General features: G+C 29.8%; 1 protein-coding gene across 1 annotated transcript; it reads left to right on the top strand.

The window, feature by feature from the left end:
• Nucleotides 1-11,205: 11,205 nt before the first annotated feature.
• Nucleotides 11,206-17,326, top strand: LOC119683683 (the record flags this gene model as incomplete). The annotated part of the gene is made up of 6 exons (XM_038097482.1): nt 11,206-11,419; nt 15,698-15,966; nt 16,029-16,402; nt 16,468-16,698; nt 16,756-16,975; nt 17,229-17,326. Coding segments are annotated over exons 2-6 (1,161 nt in total), but the record flags the coding sequence as incomplete, so codon positions are not given.
• Nucleotides 17,327-17,332: the final 6 nt, after the last annotated feature.

Below are 17,332 nucleotides of genomic sequence, written 5' to 3'. Positions count from 1 at the left end.
GAGCTTTTCATCTGTCTCAATCAATCAAGAAAGTCATTTTGCATTTTTATTAATGTAGTAAAATATTTATTTATGATCATAAATATATACTCAAAATGTACATAGAAATAAAAACTTCAGAGTTTTGTCCTTTTTTTCAACAGGAAATCCAAAAATAATTGCGGCAACTACGATGCAACCAGTGTGCAAATTTTAAACTCAATAAAAACGGAAAAAATATTTTGATTTTTCGTTTATTCTCATTTAATAAAAAATTCAAAAACTGCGCTAAAAATGGGAATGAAAACTTTGAAATTTAGAGTAATTACAATGCTGGCCATGGGTGCCGCCGCCAGCCAGTCACCAGGCCAAACTCTAATGGTGCTCGATTCGCTTCAAGTAAGCACATAAAAATATAAGGTCCTTAAAAGTAACGAGGAACACACACAGACGAATAATGGCGCTGTCGCACGCTACAGTCGCACAACAACGTGGCGTCGCAGTGAGACCCGGAAAATGGAGATGCCGTATAATCCTGCATAACAAATACCACGTACACAAAGGCAAATAACATATAAAACTGCGCAAATTGACCCTAAAAGCTTGAAAGTTAAGCTCGCGAATAACGAGCATTAAGAGGAAGACGTGTGCTAAGCGATGCGGTATGTGGGGTATGAAAATTTGGGTATGTCAATTTTTGTATGTCAAGCAGATTTGATGATGTGATGATATGTACTGCTACGGAGTATACAAAGGCGTAAATTAAATCATAAAACATATACTACTTCATTTATAGATATATGTCTCCAATTTGGAGTGCTGGAAACTATGCTGACAACAATTTGTTGCATTTATACCAGAAACATTATGTTAGTACTGAATACTATAGATGTTTTGGGAGTATTACCCTCTACTTAGTAGTACAAGTCAATATTTGTTGAAAAGAACATCTATTCCAAATTTTTTTTTTGACATTTTTTTCGTTTGTTGTTTAGAAGAGATTATCATTTTAGTGCATGATTAATTAAATATTAAATAATTAAATATATATTAAATTAAATATATATAAAATAATTAAAATAATAAGTATTAATTATTAGTTAATAAAAATTGAAAATATTACTAAATTATTAAATAATTATTAAATTAAATCAATTTTTTAATTTACTACTCATCTCAAACTAAATAATCTCTGTTGATGTCATGGAATTGCATACCCTGGAAGTCTACCTCATAGCGCAACATTTCTCTAATTACCCGAAATCAAATATTTCTACAGGTATTTCCAGACAACAGTTATCTTATAAAAGAATATTTGTTTAGTATTTGAGTTGATTTTAGTTTCATTCAAGATATTAGAAAAATATTAGTGTCTTCTTCTATACAATTTAGAAAAACATTTGTTATATTATCTAAAAACAGAGTATATATAGATGACTAAACTGAATTTTAAATGCAATTTAATGTCATTGAAGCAAAAGAAAGAAATGTTAGGAAAAAATTAGACCTTAATCAAATTATTAACGCTATCACTGCTGCAATATATAATAGTACTCGTTGGTCAAGAAAAGACTCACACACATCTTTACTCTAATTATGCAGATTACTTACCCATTCAACATGGAAGACTTTTTGGGTTACATAAAAATTCTGATTTTTATATATCTAACTTTACCGACGTGCTCCATACTGACAATTCGAGAGAATTTTTATCAAGTGACGGTGTAGGTGGTCACTGTGTAGTCGAAATGAAGGATGAAATGTGATTTGCTGTTCATTGTGGGTTGGTATATGCTTTATGTGACTGTATAGAATTTTGTTGAATCAGAATAATATTAAAATTTTCTTAAAAACACCAAAGGACTCACCAAAAAAACCCCATCTCATTATTATCCTAAACTTCCATTGGTAATTTGATTGTTTGACAATTTATATGAACTCTTTTCAAGAAAACTCAATTATTTGGTTGATTCTGTATTGGTCAACTGGTAAATTTTTCTCATCAAAGAGTATGATATTTGGTAATTGGATACGTTTATTTAGTTCTACTGATGTATGTGTTTTTTGAATGTCATTGAAATGTTATTTTTTTTTAAATATGAAAGGTAACATTTTAATGTTCAGCTAAGCAGTCCCTTTCCTATAGATCAAGACTGTTCAGACCAAATAAGATCGCGGGTCAATACAAATCACTGAATAGGTTGAAGGGTCGCAGAAATAAATACATACATTATCATTTTTCCGGAGAATAATAAAAATTCGGCGATAATGTTAAATTTAGTTTTATTAATTCTTCTTTCATTTATCTCTTTCAATTCTATCAATATCAGCATTATAAATGTTAGTTGTTGCTATATATTATTTTAATGTACCATAATAACTTACGGCACTCTATACAAGATTTTTGAACTAATTAGGTTGAAGCCACGGTTGCCACTTATGGTACTTTAGTACCAAAATTGGTACTTTTTTTTCCGTTTGGAACTCTGGTACTCATGTTCAAAAAATGGTACATTTTCGGCGACCCAACTTTATTGTGGATATTGTATTGTTTTATACTTTTTGTACATTTTATCTAAATTGTATTTTCTTATAAAAAGACAATAGAAAAATTTTGGACCTTTTTTTACAGAAATGGTACCTTTTTAAACCAATTTTGGTACAGAAAAAAATTTTCAAGTGGCAACCATGGTTGAAGCTATTTGCGTCAATGCACTTGAGCACTTTTACTCTTTCTTAACTCGAGTTATTCTCAAAAGCCCTCTTTACGCCTTGACAGTTGTACCAAGAAATACATACTATAGTCTTTGTCAATTAAGTAAATTAAACTGAATTGTAATAAATTATTTATAATATTTTAATTCATTTATTTGGGGTTTCATAAAAATAAAATAATGTTATGTGACTAAAATATAACCAAAAACAATTGTCTAATTGTAGTAAATTAGAAACACGTCGCGGGCGGCATTAGGCCCATGGGCCGTGCTTTGGATAATGACAACTAATCTCAAACAATAAAATAATAGTTAATTATGTTTTTATAAAAAACATAAAATTAATAAAATTATTGAAGTTAAAATATGTTTTCTCGATAAACGGTTTTTTTTAATTTTTTACCACTTAAAATTTTGCTGGGTTATTTCTGTTTGTTTATACGAAGCAGAGATTTGTTGTTGTGATTCATTCCAAATTTTATATGTAGCGCAAGCATAGACAAAATAAAAAAAACATTATGAGAGAGCGCTTATTAGCGGCATTTGCATATGAAAAAGTGCGCAGTAGCAGCGGCCACATTAATAAGACAATAGTAAAGAGAATATAATTACTTTATACTTGACAAGAGCATTATACAAACAACATGAGTAGAAAGAGCAATAAGAGCCACGGAAGATACGAGTTGACATCACTTAATTCAATTTAAAAGCAGTAGATTCTGGTTTACTACAGAACAGCTTCACGGTTAAGTTTTTTATACTAGATAATTATATAAAATTAAACACTTCTCTATAGTATATAATTTTGTTAATTTGATAAATCTTAATTAATTCTGTTTTTATAAATTCCAAACTTGATTGCAAAAAATATACATATGTATATGTAAATATAAATAAAGCCTGAATTTATTCTATAACGCAATTTTATTACTTAAAGTTTTAACCATTAATTTTGAAGAAAACTTCAGAAAACATTTTAATTGATCATTGTTTCATCTAATTATTTTTTAAATTACAGTTTTTTGCTGAAGTTACAACAGGATAAAAAAAATCACTAATCTCCATAAGGGCAAAGAGAGTCATAATACAAAGAGTCCTTATCTCGTCAAATTTGAAAATGTTATTTTCATAAGCATAGGAGAGAGAGAGAGAGAGAAATTCCGATTTAAATACGATTACAGTGACTAAACTTTATGAGCCTCGTCACGTTGGTCAAAACAGTGTTGCTCTGTAACACATGAGAGAATTTACGCCTATTAATAGTAAAAGTGCATGCATGTTGATATGTAAGCAATCATATATGACTGCCTACAAACAATCATACCATACATTATACAAACCTTAATCAATGTTGTATAAATATTTATTTATATATATGCACATCATTATTATAGGAAACTAATTTAACTAAATCAGCCATAACGGTCACCAAATTATACTGGTCATCATCCAAAAATGTTTTAGAATGCAAGGAAGAAGTAGTCAGACTAGCCTGCAAACGCAGAGTTTGTATGTACTGGATTTCTGGTCATGAAGGCATAGAGAGAAATGAGACAGTTGATGCTATTGCTAAAAATTGCGCAAAAAATTTAGAGAAACAAACGACCGAAGTTATCAGACCTCTGAAATAAATTCATAAACTTCTGGACGAGCATATAGCAAGGAGAGCATTGATCATGCGCATACACTGAACCTAGTTGGATGCTTTCTAACTGCCCGACTCTCTCGAGAACTTGACAAAAATACTTGGGGGCTGTCAGTTTTACTGGACTAGAGCACATTTTTGAAGTTTTTGTTAAAATCCTAATAAAATTCGTTAATAACAAGCGCATCTTAAGCGATGCACACTAAAAAATTAAGACTCTGATCTGGTATCACAATGCACCTTAATGATTTACGCGTGGACTTTTTGGTCTGCCAGCATAACCAAACCTAACCTAATATGGCTAAATTAATTGTACTTATGTTAATTCATAGCTTTAACATTGCGATAACTAAATGCTAGTTGGTTAGTTTTATTACAAAAAGAGCTGTTATTATAGTCGATGTAACTGTATCTCAATTAAACTCATAGTCTCCAGAAAAAATCATACCTAAGCCAATAGGATATTAATACACTACAAACTTTTCATCTTCAAATTTATTATTGGTCTAAAAATTATTATATTAAAATCTAACAATAAAACAAGAATTTTATTTACTGGATCGTATAATAATTCAACATTGTAATAAATCAAATTCAGCGGTAAGATCGTTTACCTCTGTATCAATAAAAGGAGCTGCAAATGAATTATGTTATTTAAAAATAAGTAAATATACATTAGATGTGTACTATGGTAGTATATGAGATAAACTTTGTTAATACATATTCGTAATATTAAATTAGTCCCTAAGAAGCTGTCAAATAAAGAATACTATAAGATGTATAGAAATATTATCTGTTTGAAAGCACAATTCTAACAACAACAAAGACGATATACACGCATATACCAGTGTCCTTGTGTTATTATTAAACCGTTTCATGTGTAATGACCTGAAAAATAATTAAATAGTAAAAAACAAGGATTTTGCTTCTTATTCTTACCCCCTGACTATAGATATGCGATTTCATTCGGAAGTCTTTTACAGCCTGATGGCTGGGATCTTCTAGACTTCTTCTTAAGAGGTGGTTTCAGTGGGTTCAAGTCTCACGTTATGATTTTCGTTGCTTTCCACCCACCGCAAAAATAAGAGCAGTGATTTAAAGAGTTTATGAATTCAAGTTGAAGCAACAACCTAAAAAATTTAAAAGGACTCAACTACAATAAGGAATGTTATATATTTTAGTTGATGAAAAGAAGAAGATTCAGGTATCCAATGTATTTTGCTGGGTTATAAAGAGGACTACAATGAAAGTCAATTTAAAATATAAGGTTGAATTGCAAAATATTTAGTTTCTCTGACTTTATATATAGGACATGTAAATTCCTTTCCAAATATGGGAAGAACATTTAAGTGAAGAGAACTGTAAAAATATTGTCAATTTTTTTTTATATCCATTGCAAACATAACTATTGCATAAAGGCTATTAAAGTTTTTAATAAAAAAATGGCTAATTATGAATTGAATATTAAGTTAAATATAAATATTAAGTTAAATATAAATAATAAATATCAAGTTTATTTAAAACAGAGATATATTTAAAATAAAATATATTGAAACTCAATCAAAAATTACATACGCCTGAGCACGTTGAGAGTTTCCGTATTTCCAAGAGCTCCTTCTGGGAAGACATAATGCATTATTGGAGACAGCAAATTAAAGATAAATTTTTCACTTTTCTCACATAACACAAATATATAGAGGATATTTTTTAATCATTCGTTCACTTGACAGAAAACATAAACATAAAAACATAAAAATAATATTGAGCATAACTCACATGTAAACACAAATTTAATTTCCATAAGAAAACTCTTTCGACATATCCTTTATGGTTTTATTATATCCGTATCCGTTTTATTACACTGTACAGTGTACACTGTACACAACTACGGAGCGAACGCACAAACGGACGCTCATACGCTGGCGCCTTTTTATTTTAGCACATTTTATTGCCTTAATATTTTACGTTTTTTTATGTTTTCGTTTTTTTTTCTTTTTTGCCTTACAATTTTACGTTTGCGACAGCCAATGCAGTAATGCCTACAAAGGATATTAAGTATTTTTACAAGCTGGATTTTTCTTCTAAATGACTCCACTCATGCATTTTTCCCCCCGACACTTTGAATGCAAAAATCACGCCACACACTACGTCCATCGGGTTTAAGTGCTTCTACGCAACTGATTTCGGGCTGCTTAAAGCTGGCATTGAGAGCAGACAAATTTGTTTACTAAAAATAGACTTGCGCTTTGCATTCATTATTAAAGCAAGCACATGTTTTTGTTGTTAGCCCTACACTTAGCGTACATTTGTCGTCGTTGTTGTTGTCGTCATTGTTGCTGTTGTTATTATTATTCTTGTGTTCTTACAGTTCATTGCAGTTCCAATGATTTTGTTGAATATTAAGCATACTTTGAACAAATGCAAATGTGTTTAATTGTTTTTGTTTACAAATGAATGATAAAGCTACAGCATTGTGTTTACCGCACCCGCTACCTCTTCTTACACAGCGTGCACGGCATCTATAATTACTATAAAATTCGCATAAAAGCTTTCTTTGCTTCTTGAAGAGACAAAATATTACATTTATGCCGTTGATGCTTTCTCACACTTCTCCTCTCAGCGAATAACACTTTTCCTTGCTTCATTAAAACGTATGTTTTGTGTTTAGGGTCTTCTGCTCTTTGGGAGCCCTCTTATAAACTCAAAAAAGTAATCTTTCTGAATTTCATTATTATGTTTCCATGGAGGCAACTGTAAAAATGCAATATAAAAAAAAAAAAATAAGTGTAAACAAAATAATTTTATTTTGACATTTGTTATGATTTGTTACACATTTTGGGGAACTTCTAATGTTAAATTCTATGCATTTTGTTTAAAATAAAAATAATTATAATTTTATATACCTATAAGATTTGCTAATGGAAGACAATTTACTAATGCGATTTATTTTCACTGTGATAATGTATAAAAAGTTTTTACGATATATTAAGTACTACTATGGGCGTAACTAGGGTGTTTTGGAGAAGAGGAGTGGTGATAGACTTCAAGAAATCTTTCTTAACAAATATTGAGTAGTGATAAAAAGGTTATAGTGTTGAAATAATTAATATCCATTATTTAAAATGAGTAATAATTCAAGTTGTTTTTTCTAAATTTTTATTTTTAACAATAATAAATTAACTAATAAGCCTGTGGCAACACTATGTTTAAAATTTGATTGGTCTTAAAATAATAATTATTCAAAGTATTCGGGCTATTCTTTTATTAATAAGAGTAAAAATTTATAATTATGTTAAAACACCGTATATATTATATATGATTAGAGGTTTTCCTTGAGTTAAGTAATAGCAAAGATTATTATTGGCAATTCCAATAAACGGAAGTACTGCATTATTGAAGCATAAACTGAATAGAATTAGTCTTCATAACTTTATCTGGTACAAAAACTAGGCCAAGTGTTTGCTATATGTTCAGGTCGTGTAATATTTCGTGCACAGTTCCATACATATTACTTAGAGTAAACCACCCTACTACCAAACAGTAAATGATTTCGGCACCTATTCTATCTGATATAGAATTTGGCGTATTATTTTTGCCTACTTATAATTCGCGTTGGCCTTTTCTGATTATTATAAAAAGGTACTCAATTAGTTTTCCAAGGGATTAAAGCAAAATAAAAAATATTCTTAAGAACTAATTTGCACTTCATAAACTTACTGACAGATATTGTACGTGACTGGTTGGATAGAACACTTAAGTTGTGATTGTGGCGTGTGGCAATAGCAAAAGCTGTCACAAGTTTATTTTTATATAAATTTTATTTCAGATTATGACTGTAATAAGAATTTAACTAATCTTCTGTAACCATACAATTTAAAAGATAAAATACTACAATGTACAAAAGGGTATAAATTATATTTAAATATATATGAAACTGGAGTCCATATGAAAATATTCAAAGGAACTTAACCATTTCAATTTATGTTTGTTTTTAAAGATTTAAATTATCCGAAACAAATTTACCTCATGAATATTTGTATGAACAGTTGTTTTTGTTTATACTTGTGACATCTTTCCACAACCTTCTGTTCACACTGAAGTTTGAAGTGTGCAACACTCTTGACAGCTCTTGATATTCACACATGCCACAGCAATTTTATGTGTAAATTTATGTGCCCGAAAATGTGATACCGCCAGGAAGTCATACTTTGCTGTTATTTTGCAGAGACAATTTAAATATATAGTAACTTTAACAGATTTTACAAATGAATACCAGGTATTAAGAAGCCATGAGTATGGTGTGGTATATATTTGGTCTGAAAGGTTAAAAAAAAATTTTTATTAAACAAATAATTTCAGTTATTACATTATATATTATTAAATATTATATTACATTAAATATAATTATTTATTAATCAAATATTATATATTCATTTTATGCATTCATTTTAAACTACATTATAATATTAGGTGTGAACCCGTACTTTGCAAGATGTGGCTTCAATACTCAAATATTTTACTCCTCATGTTCTTTCAAATGATTTTTGTTATATATGCCTTTTTTATCATATTAAAATTAAAATTAATTTAAAATTAAAATCAATTCAAAAAATCGCATTCAATTTACATAATTAAATAAAATTTATAATATTTTAAATCAAATAAAAATTTAGAAAGTTAACAGATGTTAAAGGTGTCCTTCTTTTTTAGACGTTTGTGCCTTTTGTTCAGTAACAGCTTGTAAGCTGATTGGTTAGGATAATCTTCTAACTTTAAGTGTGGCTGACGGCTATATCGAGCAGCTTCTTCTATTACTGTTGGTACGCTCAAATCTCTATGAAGGTTAGCATTTTTCATAAACCACGGTGCACCTGTTATCATTCTTAGGGTTATAGATTGCAGCCTTTGCAGTTTTTCAATATTTGATAGCATCGCTGTTCCCCACAGTTGAATTCCGTAAATCTATATAGGTTTTATTATCGACTTGTATAGCAGAATTTTGTATTCAAGTGGTAGCTTAGATGACATGCCCATAAGCCAATGCAATGAACTTAGTTTTATATTTATTTGTATCTTTTTAGCCTCTATGTGTTTATTACAGGTTAAACGTATATCTAGATGTATATTTATTACTAATAACATATCAAATATATCATATATTTTTCTTTGAGATTTAGGTCAAGTTAAAGAAAAAAAAAAAAATGATGTAGATTACCCGATTGCTCCAACTTAATTCAGACGTTTATTTAGACACTTAGATGCGATGGAGGCAACCATCAATCAATCGGTGAAGATAAATGAGGCCATTGAACCTAAGGACATTGAGTTGATTCTGCCAAATTAGAATAAAAAGCTTCCTCGTTCAAGCGACAGTAAGCAATAAATCTTTTAAGTTTCTACTGTTGCTATTTTATTTATATTTTGTTAAAAAAATTAAATTTATTTTTAATGATTTTCAGCAAACCTAGTTGAAGCTGAGCTCTTTCAAACCCTTAAATTATTCATAATATAACACATTTTTCACTACCAAGTTTCATAATATGCATTTAAAAAACACAAATGGTCAAAAACCTCATTATTCATGTACCATAATATGTTTTACATATAAAATATAAATAAATAAGCTCTTTCACATGCATAAATCAGCTTATGCCTATGAAAACGACCAAATCCTAATTTCATTAACATAAGTAGTTTCAGTCGTAGTGGAAACATGACAAACGATCAAATTCGATTATAAAAATTCTTTTGCATGGTGGCAACCCTATGTATTGAAGTTTATTAAAAATTATATAGATATACAATGTTTCGTCTCTTTATATACAGATTACATAGTATAATGAAATCCAGCAGATCAAAAAAATACTTCAGTAAAAATGGCAATCCTAAATACTGATTGTAGCTTTATAAAGAGATAATGTACGAGTATCATATATATAATGTAAATCTTTATAATCGATAAAAATGCTAAAGTGAAAATAATAAAAGCTTATAAATGAGTTTTTATTTCTGTTTTTATTATTACATAGTATAGAATAGAAAAAGTAGAATAGGAAAAAATTATTCGGTATTTCCGAATATTTATGCTTTTTCGAATAACTTTTCCAGTTTTTTTCTAATCCGAATATTAATAAGTAATATTTTTTAAAAAATGGACTTATTAATACAAAAAAAAATAATTATTATTATATTCATTAAGCATATATTCCCGATTTTTGAAGTTACTATAAAAATATATAATCAACAATATGTAAAAGAAAAAAAACATATAAGAAAAGTATCTGAATACAATATATATATATGAATAAAATAAAATGTTGATGTTAAAATTAAATCAAATAAACAAATAAGTTTATATTTATTTGTATTATTAATTTATATTAGTAAAATAAAATTTTAATGTCAGAAATAAAATCAAATTAACAAATAAGTATACATTTATTTGTATTTTTTTTGTTTTTTTAATGACATTACATCACATAATACTACTATTAATTTAATAATAATATAGAATTATAAAATATATGTAATGTATAATATATATAATAAAATATATATACATATATGTTATATATTATATTTAATTTATAATATATACATTATTACAAGAGGCGGTATGCCACACTATTGATTAGATTTAATAAAAGATATCTACCGATCCTTTAACTTGATTTTTATTACATCAGCATGTTACTCCTCCTATAAAAAAAAATGAGAAGAGAGGAGACCGTCGTGAACTTCACTCAATTTTCAAATAGAAAAAACATTACAGCTCAATTCAAGCTTTCCCAAATTCTTCTGATTAGCGCGAGTCAGTTTAGATCAGTTCGTCTGTGAAAGTGGAGGTGTAGTTCTTTTCTTTGAATTATAAGAAGCACCGTTAAATTACCTTTCTTTAATATCTAATAAAATTTAGTATTTAGTGATATCAAGTGCTTCATTTTTTTTTTTAATAATTTAAAGTGATATTAATTTTTGTTTTTTATTTATAAAATCCAAGAACTAAAAGATTAAATAACTGAAAATATTGCTATTTGTAAGATTGCAAAGAAGTGTCTAAACAAACCAGAAAATTAGACAGGTAAGGAATTATACTAGAAATGTAAAGTTTAGAATTGAAATGTAAGTTTATTAAAAAAAAGTGAATCATGCCAACAAAAAATGAAACTATTTCATTTCAATAAAAACAGCGGGCCGTTATCAGCGAAGTGCCGGCTTCAGAGAACTGTTAGACACGATCTCACCCGCTGTCTACAGAGTTCAATGTCGAAGAGTCTACAATAAGTTTTTTTAGTTTTTGTAGTTCTCGTCGTTACCGATGGCTTTAACTGTACACTCGAACGGAATTCAGTTACTTTAATATATAATTAAATAAAAATTATTTTCAGTGCGAAAATCATTTTTCATTTAAGAATTTTTTCTTAATTTTATTTTAAAATTAAATACGATTTTTCCGCTTTCCAGAGTTGTTGTCTCAATGCAGCGGCGCCGCCCGGTAGCGCCATGCCGTGCTCAAGGTGTGCGGCGGAAACTTGAACGGCATTTTTTAATTAATTTTGATTTTGGATTGGATTGGATTCTTGAGTTTTTGTTCATTTTGAATTATTATTAAAATAAATATGCGAATGGAATCAAGTCTTAATTTCTTTGTGCTCGATACACTTTGATCTCTGTGACAATTGATAATTTCTTTTTAATAATTTTTGCTTGTTTTGTGTGCAATGAAATAAGTGCTAAATATAAAATTAAAATTTATTGCATTTTGCAAAACAAACATATTTTTTGCTTTTATGTTTTTGTACGGTTCTGCCTCAATTTAGAAGCCATCTTGTTCTTCACAACGATGCATGTATGACGTACGTATGTAAAGACCGAGATCCATACGTGCAGATAATTCAACGTATATATCACAAAATGAAAAATTTCAGTGGGCAAAAAATTTAGTCCAAAACTTCGGAGCCTTTAAGGATCCATGATATTACTGCAAACTGCTTGCCATGGGGGAAAATACCCCGTCTTTCATGCCTACTGCACGAGCTATAGTCCTAATGTACTAAACTAACGCTCCTTGATGGATGCATTGATGCCATTTATGATCATGATATTTCCTAATGTTCTTAATAATTATGGACAAGGAAACCTGTGCAGTTGAGTACACTTATTTTTTGTTTTTGATTATATTTTAGACTTCCTTCTAAACTAATTAATATATTGACGCATATTTTCACAATCTCATAATCTACTATATGTGTAATGTACGTGACAGCCCTAACCTATGTCTTAAATAAAACCTTTGATGTATGCTTTAACTTCTTTTCTCGTCAACTTCAAAAAGACAGTTTTTCTTCTTAAGTTTAATAGTCTTGGATCTTAATATATATATATGTAACCAGTTCCTTTGAAAACTAAGCTGTTGCAGAGTATGTATATATGAACAGTCGTTTTGTCAACATATCTGAAATATGGGGCGAATAAGATTTTTTTATGGTTCCCTTCTTTAAATACTGCATTGCCAGTATTATATCCGTTGCCTCTAAAAGGTGAGTAGTTCCTACCATAGAAATTTAAAGAAATCTTGACTAATATCATAATGTTCGCATTTCTCATGAAATCAGACAATATCATTGGTTATGGTAAGAACTACTCAATACTTTTACACATCATCTTCAGTCATCTTCATATTTATGGTTTCATAAATATTCTTCACGCAGCGGCATCTATAAGTGAATAATGGTAGGTGAATGGAGTATCTTTGTCTACTTACTAACAAAATTTCACCGAACTTATTTGTTACTTAACTATGACTTGAGATCTTGTGTAATGTCGTTTTGTATGCATCGTTTAAAAGACCAATATGAAACAGAGAGAGAGAGAGGGTATGAAATATAATACTATATTCCGTAAATTTAGTAAAAACAACGACATATTGAAAAATATGTACAGGTAGCAATGCATGTCACACATATATATTTTGCCTTGGTTTGGACGACGGTCATAATGGGCACGAAGTTAAAGGTAACAACCGATATTTAACTCGAAAGACTATTCACAACATTCCAAAACATTCTTGGAATTTTGTCGTAAAGAAAACTGAAAGCACGAGAAGCATGCTTCATTTAATTTTGGACGAAGATTTGAGCCAATGGAAGATTTGTCAGTGCTTCATAACATACACTCTGATAAACTATCAAAAAGATAAGGGCAATTAGTATCATGAAAATGTATGAAGAAGGAATTCGTCAACCGGGTCAACCATTGTAACTGGCAATAAAACGTGGTGTTTTTAATACGATCTGAAAACAAAACTTTCTATCCACCAAAAGACCCAAAAAAGAAAAATTCAAATTCAGAGCCAGTAAAATTAAAAGAATTGTGAGAATATTTTCCAATCTAAATCGAATGGTGTATTCGTCTCAGAAGGTAAAATGGCTGTGGTGTTAATAAAATATTGACAAGTGGAGGGACATATTTGAAAATATTTTTTCTTGAACGCTTTTTAATTATAATAAGAGCTTGTAGCAGTCTTATTATGAAAATACTAGTTGTTGATTGTTGATATGCAGATGTCTGAGTTGACCTTAACTCTATTATATCTGTTTTAAGTCACACTAAGAATATCTGAATACGGGGCTTTATAATGTGATGGATCTGATGTCTTTGTATCTGCCTATGTTTATCAGATTTCGCTGTATTTTTAATTTGCTGAGTGTTGGATTATTGTGATTGTCAATTATATTGAACAGTTCCAGTGCACGATCTTTAATATATTTTTCGACTGAATCGACTCTCAGATCTCTGTGGATATCCGCTCCTCTTACGTACCATGGGGCGTTAATTAGTTTTCTTAAGGTGATATTTTACCAGTATATATATAAATACAGATATATATACATACAAGATAGCATTTTTACTGGTTTTATTTTTAAAAGTATAATTCACATATACGCTTTAATCAAAGAATAAAGGGGAAATATAACCGGGAATACATAATTGCAAGAGAATTAATAAAAATATAAGCTTGGAGCTCTACAATGATTGTAGGCCAGAGTTCTTGATATTTCAGATGAAATGTTAGAGAAAGAGAGAAAGCTAGCCAGTTAGTTTCCTTATCCTCGTAATAAGTAATTATGGTGCGGAAACAAAAAGTATTTCATTTTAATACGAATTGATTGGAAGCCATGCGACATCTGACCTTTCCCTAAACTGAATTTGAGGATGAAAGAAAATTATTTTGATATCATACCGGTCATCCAAATGACCGACTAAGATTTTAAATGCACTGATTGACTATAAAAAATACTTCGAAAAATTCCTCAATATTGTTATGTTGAATCTGGATCTACTTGTGTAGTTCTTTTTAGAGGTGGTAGTTGCTTTTGGGGGTGGTCTTCGAAATTCATGAATTGCTACCAGAAGTAGACCCGACCGTTCTTGGAACTCTTTAAAATTCCACAATCCTCTCGAGTTTTCAGTTTCACTGCGTGGAATCCTATTCAGACTAATCAGAATAAATCAGAATAAAAAAATTAAAATAAAAACCTTGTATATATCTCATTGGATATACGACACCCATACACTCTGAGTATACGACACCCATAATTTGAGTAAAAATATCTTTCAAACTTTCATGGCTCTGGTTAATGTGAGCCTAACATATTAGATAATATATATTAAAAAATAATTGTTTAATATAAAACGAAATTATGAGCATCTGATTTTTTAAAGATATAGTATAATGAAAACATTGATATTTAAAAAAACAGAAAACAGTTTTTGAAACCAAGTTTGCCTTTAAAAATGTTGTAGCAGTGACTAGTTATGTTCTGTTATGAGTTCTTGAATTAGTTTTTATATATAAGATTATAAATTTTGTTTTTCAAAATAATTAAATTTAGAAAGTTTTTTTAAAAACAAAAAAAATATGAATTACGTAATAGTTACCTTAGGACCCGATTTGATATTTTTAAAAATAGGTCAAAAATCACTAAAATAAATTTCCAACAAATTGTCTTATAATCACAACAACAACTACAAAAAGTTCTGTTCAAAGTATAGTTTCCGATTCACTTAAGATTAGAATAGTTGAGTACAGGTTCTGGTAATGTGTCATGAAAAAAATGTTCTCAATAATTTAATTATATTTTGCTAGACATTTCAAAATAGTATTTTGTTCACATGTATAAATTGTATAATATCAATACTATATATTTATATATATACCTCTATATATACAGTATATATTAGTTTGTATATTTGAATCGAAGCTGATAAGACTAAGAAATTTAGAAAAAAAATTGCAAATATATGCAATTCAGGATTTTAGCAGACTCACTGATATTCCACTTGTTTTATATTCAAGGTAACTTATAGCTAAACAGCTTTGGGTAAATATGGTTAATGATCCTAAAATGGATAGAAATAAGAAAACACACGCCCAGACAAACCAAGGACAATCCGATGAAGATCGGGTGGAAGAAATTGAAATCATAACTCGCCACGGCATCTACAATAAGGTCTACGAAATGGCAGAGAAGTTTGCATCAACTTACGTGGGTCAGTTCGCCATTGATCGTGGCGATCGGTTATTAAAGACGGTGGAAGAAACTGCAAAGTGGAGTTTGCCACATAGTAAGGTGTATTTGGATATTTTCTATTTTTATAAATTAATTTGCATTTTATTTTTATTTTAGACAAATCTGATGCAAAACTTGAGCGTCCTTTGTCATGGTTTCCTTTCTTGTCACTTATAATCACTCTGCGTTTGACACGCATGTGGCTATCGATAGCAGCTTTAATGATTGGAAATTCTCCAGTGACACCGCAAAACATGGTTTACTTTATACAAACAAGACGTCGCAAGTTGAGGGCTATTCGCATGCATGGCATAAAAGCGATACGTAAGCGGGAAATGGAGGCAAATGCTATGAAGTCGGGTCAAGGAAGAAGAGGCATCATGTTTAAGCTGAGAAATTTATTATCTAGCGCTATTTGCCGTCCAGGGCAGCATAACGAGCGTGCCAGACGTATTTATGTGCAGTATGGCAGGAAGAATTCGGTAGAAGATGTGAGTTTTGAATACTATTTATAGTCACATAATTATATTAATGGTAATTCCATGACTTTTTACAGTCCAAACCTGAAACGCAACAAGCCGTGAAACGTCCTAGAGAGGAATGCAATGAACAAAACGAAGAAAAACCCGAACTAAATCTTACTTGCAGTGAGTTACTCGATAAATATGCGAATGAAAATTCGGATGATGATTCAGACTTTATTCCAAATCCAAACGAGGATGCGGATGACTCAACTTCTAGTAGCGCGGAAGGCACATCAGGTGAAACTGAAGTTGAATCGAATGCGGTAATTTTGGAATAAATATTTTTTTATGTTTCCCAATTAACATCTTAACTCAAGTAGGATCAACATACTAATGGAAACTCGAAGAACATAGAAACCGAAAAGAATGAGGGTGACAACTTAAATATAGAATTTTTGCAAAACGGTGCAAAAGAACATGATATGCCAAAGCCCATAATTGATATAAAGAGCGAGCCTCACTCAGAAGGCGATCAAGTGATTACACAGAAGGAAGCGAATGGACCCAGTAATGGCGAGGAAAAACAGGATGTGGATGTCGGTAATGGATATTGATTTAGTCTATATTTAACTTAAGTACACAATTGAATACGAATTAGAGCGAATAAGTTGAATTTAAATTTTTATTTAAGTACGGAATCGAATTTGAATAAGAAAACTTAAACCAAATGAAAAATCTTTTCTTTTTTATGTCGCACACTGCAAACCGTTAACAAAATTCAAAATTACCGATTTAAAATTTTGGCATTCTTTTACATTTTGAATATGTATTTTTAATTGCGATCTCTCAACAGTTAAGAAAGTAAATATTGCCATTAATAATAATAAAATTTTGCAATTGTCATCCAACTCTAAACACCACCAACGCGAACCTGAAAGTGCCGATGTAGCGCACACG

This window comes from Teleopsis dalmanni, chromosome 2 (genome assembly GCF_002237135.1).
Source record: "Teleopsis dalmanni isolate 2A chromosome 2, ASM223713v2, whole genome shotgun sequence".
In the NCBI taxonomy this organism is placed as follows: Eukaryota; Metazoa; Arthropoda; class Insecta; order Diptera; family Diopsidae; genus Teleopsis; species Teleopsis dalmanni.
This window is presented reverse-complemented; position numbering and strand designations above follow the sequence as displayed.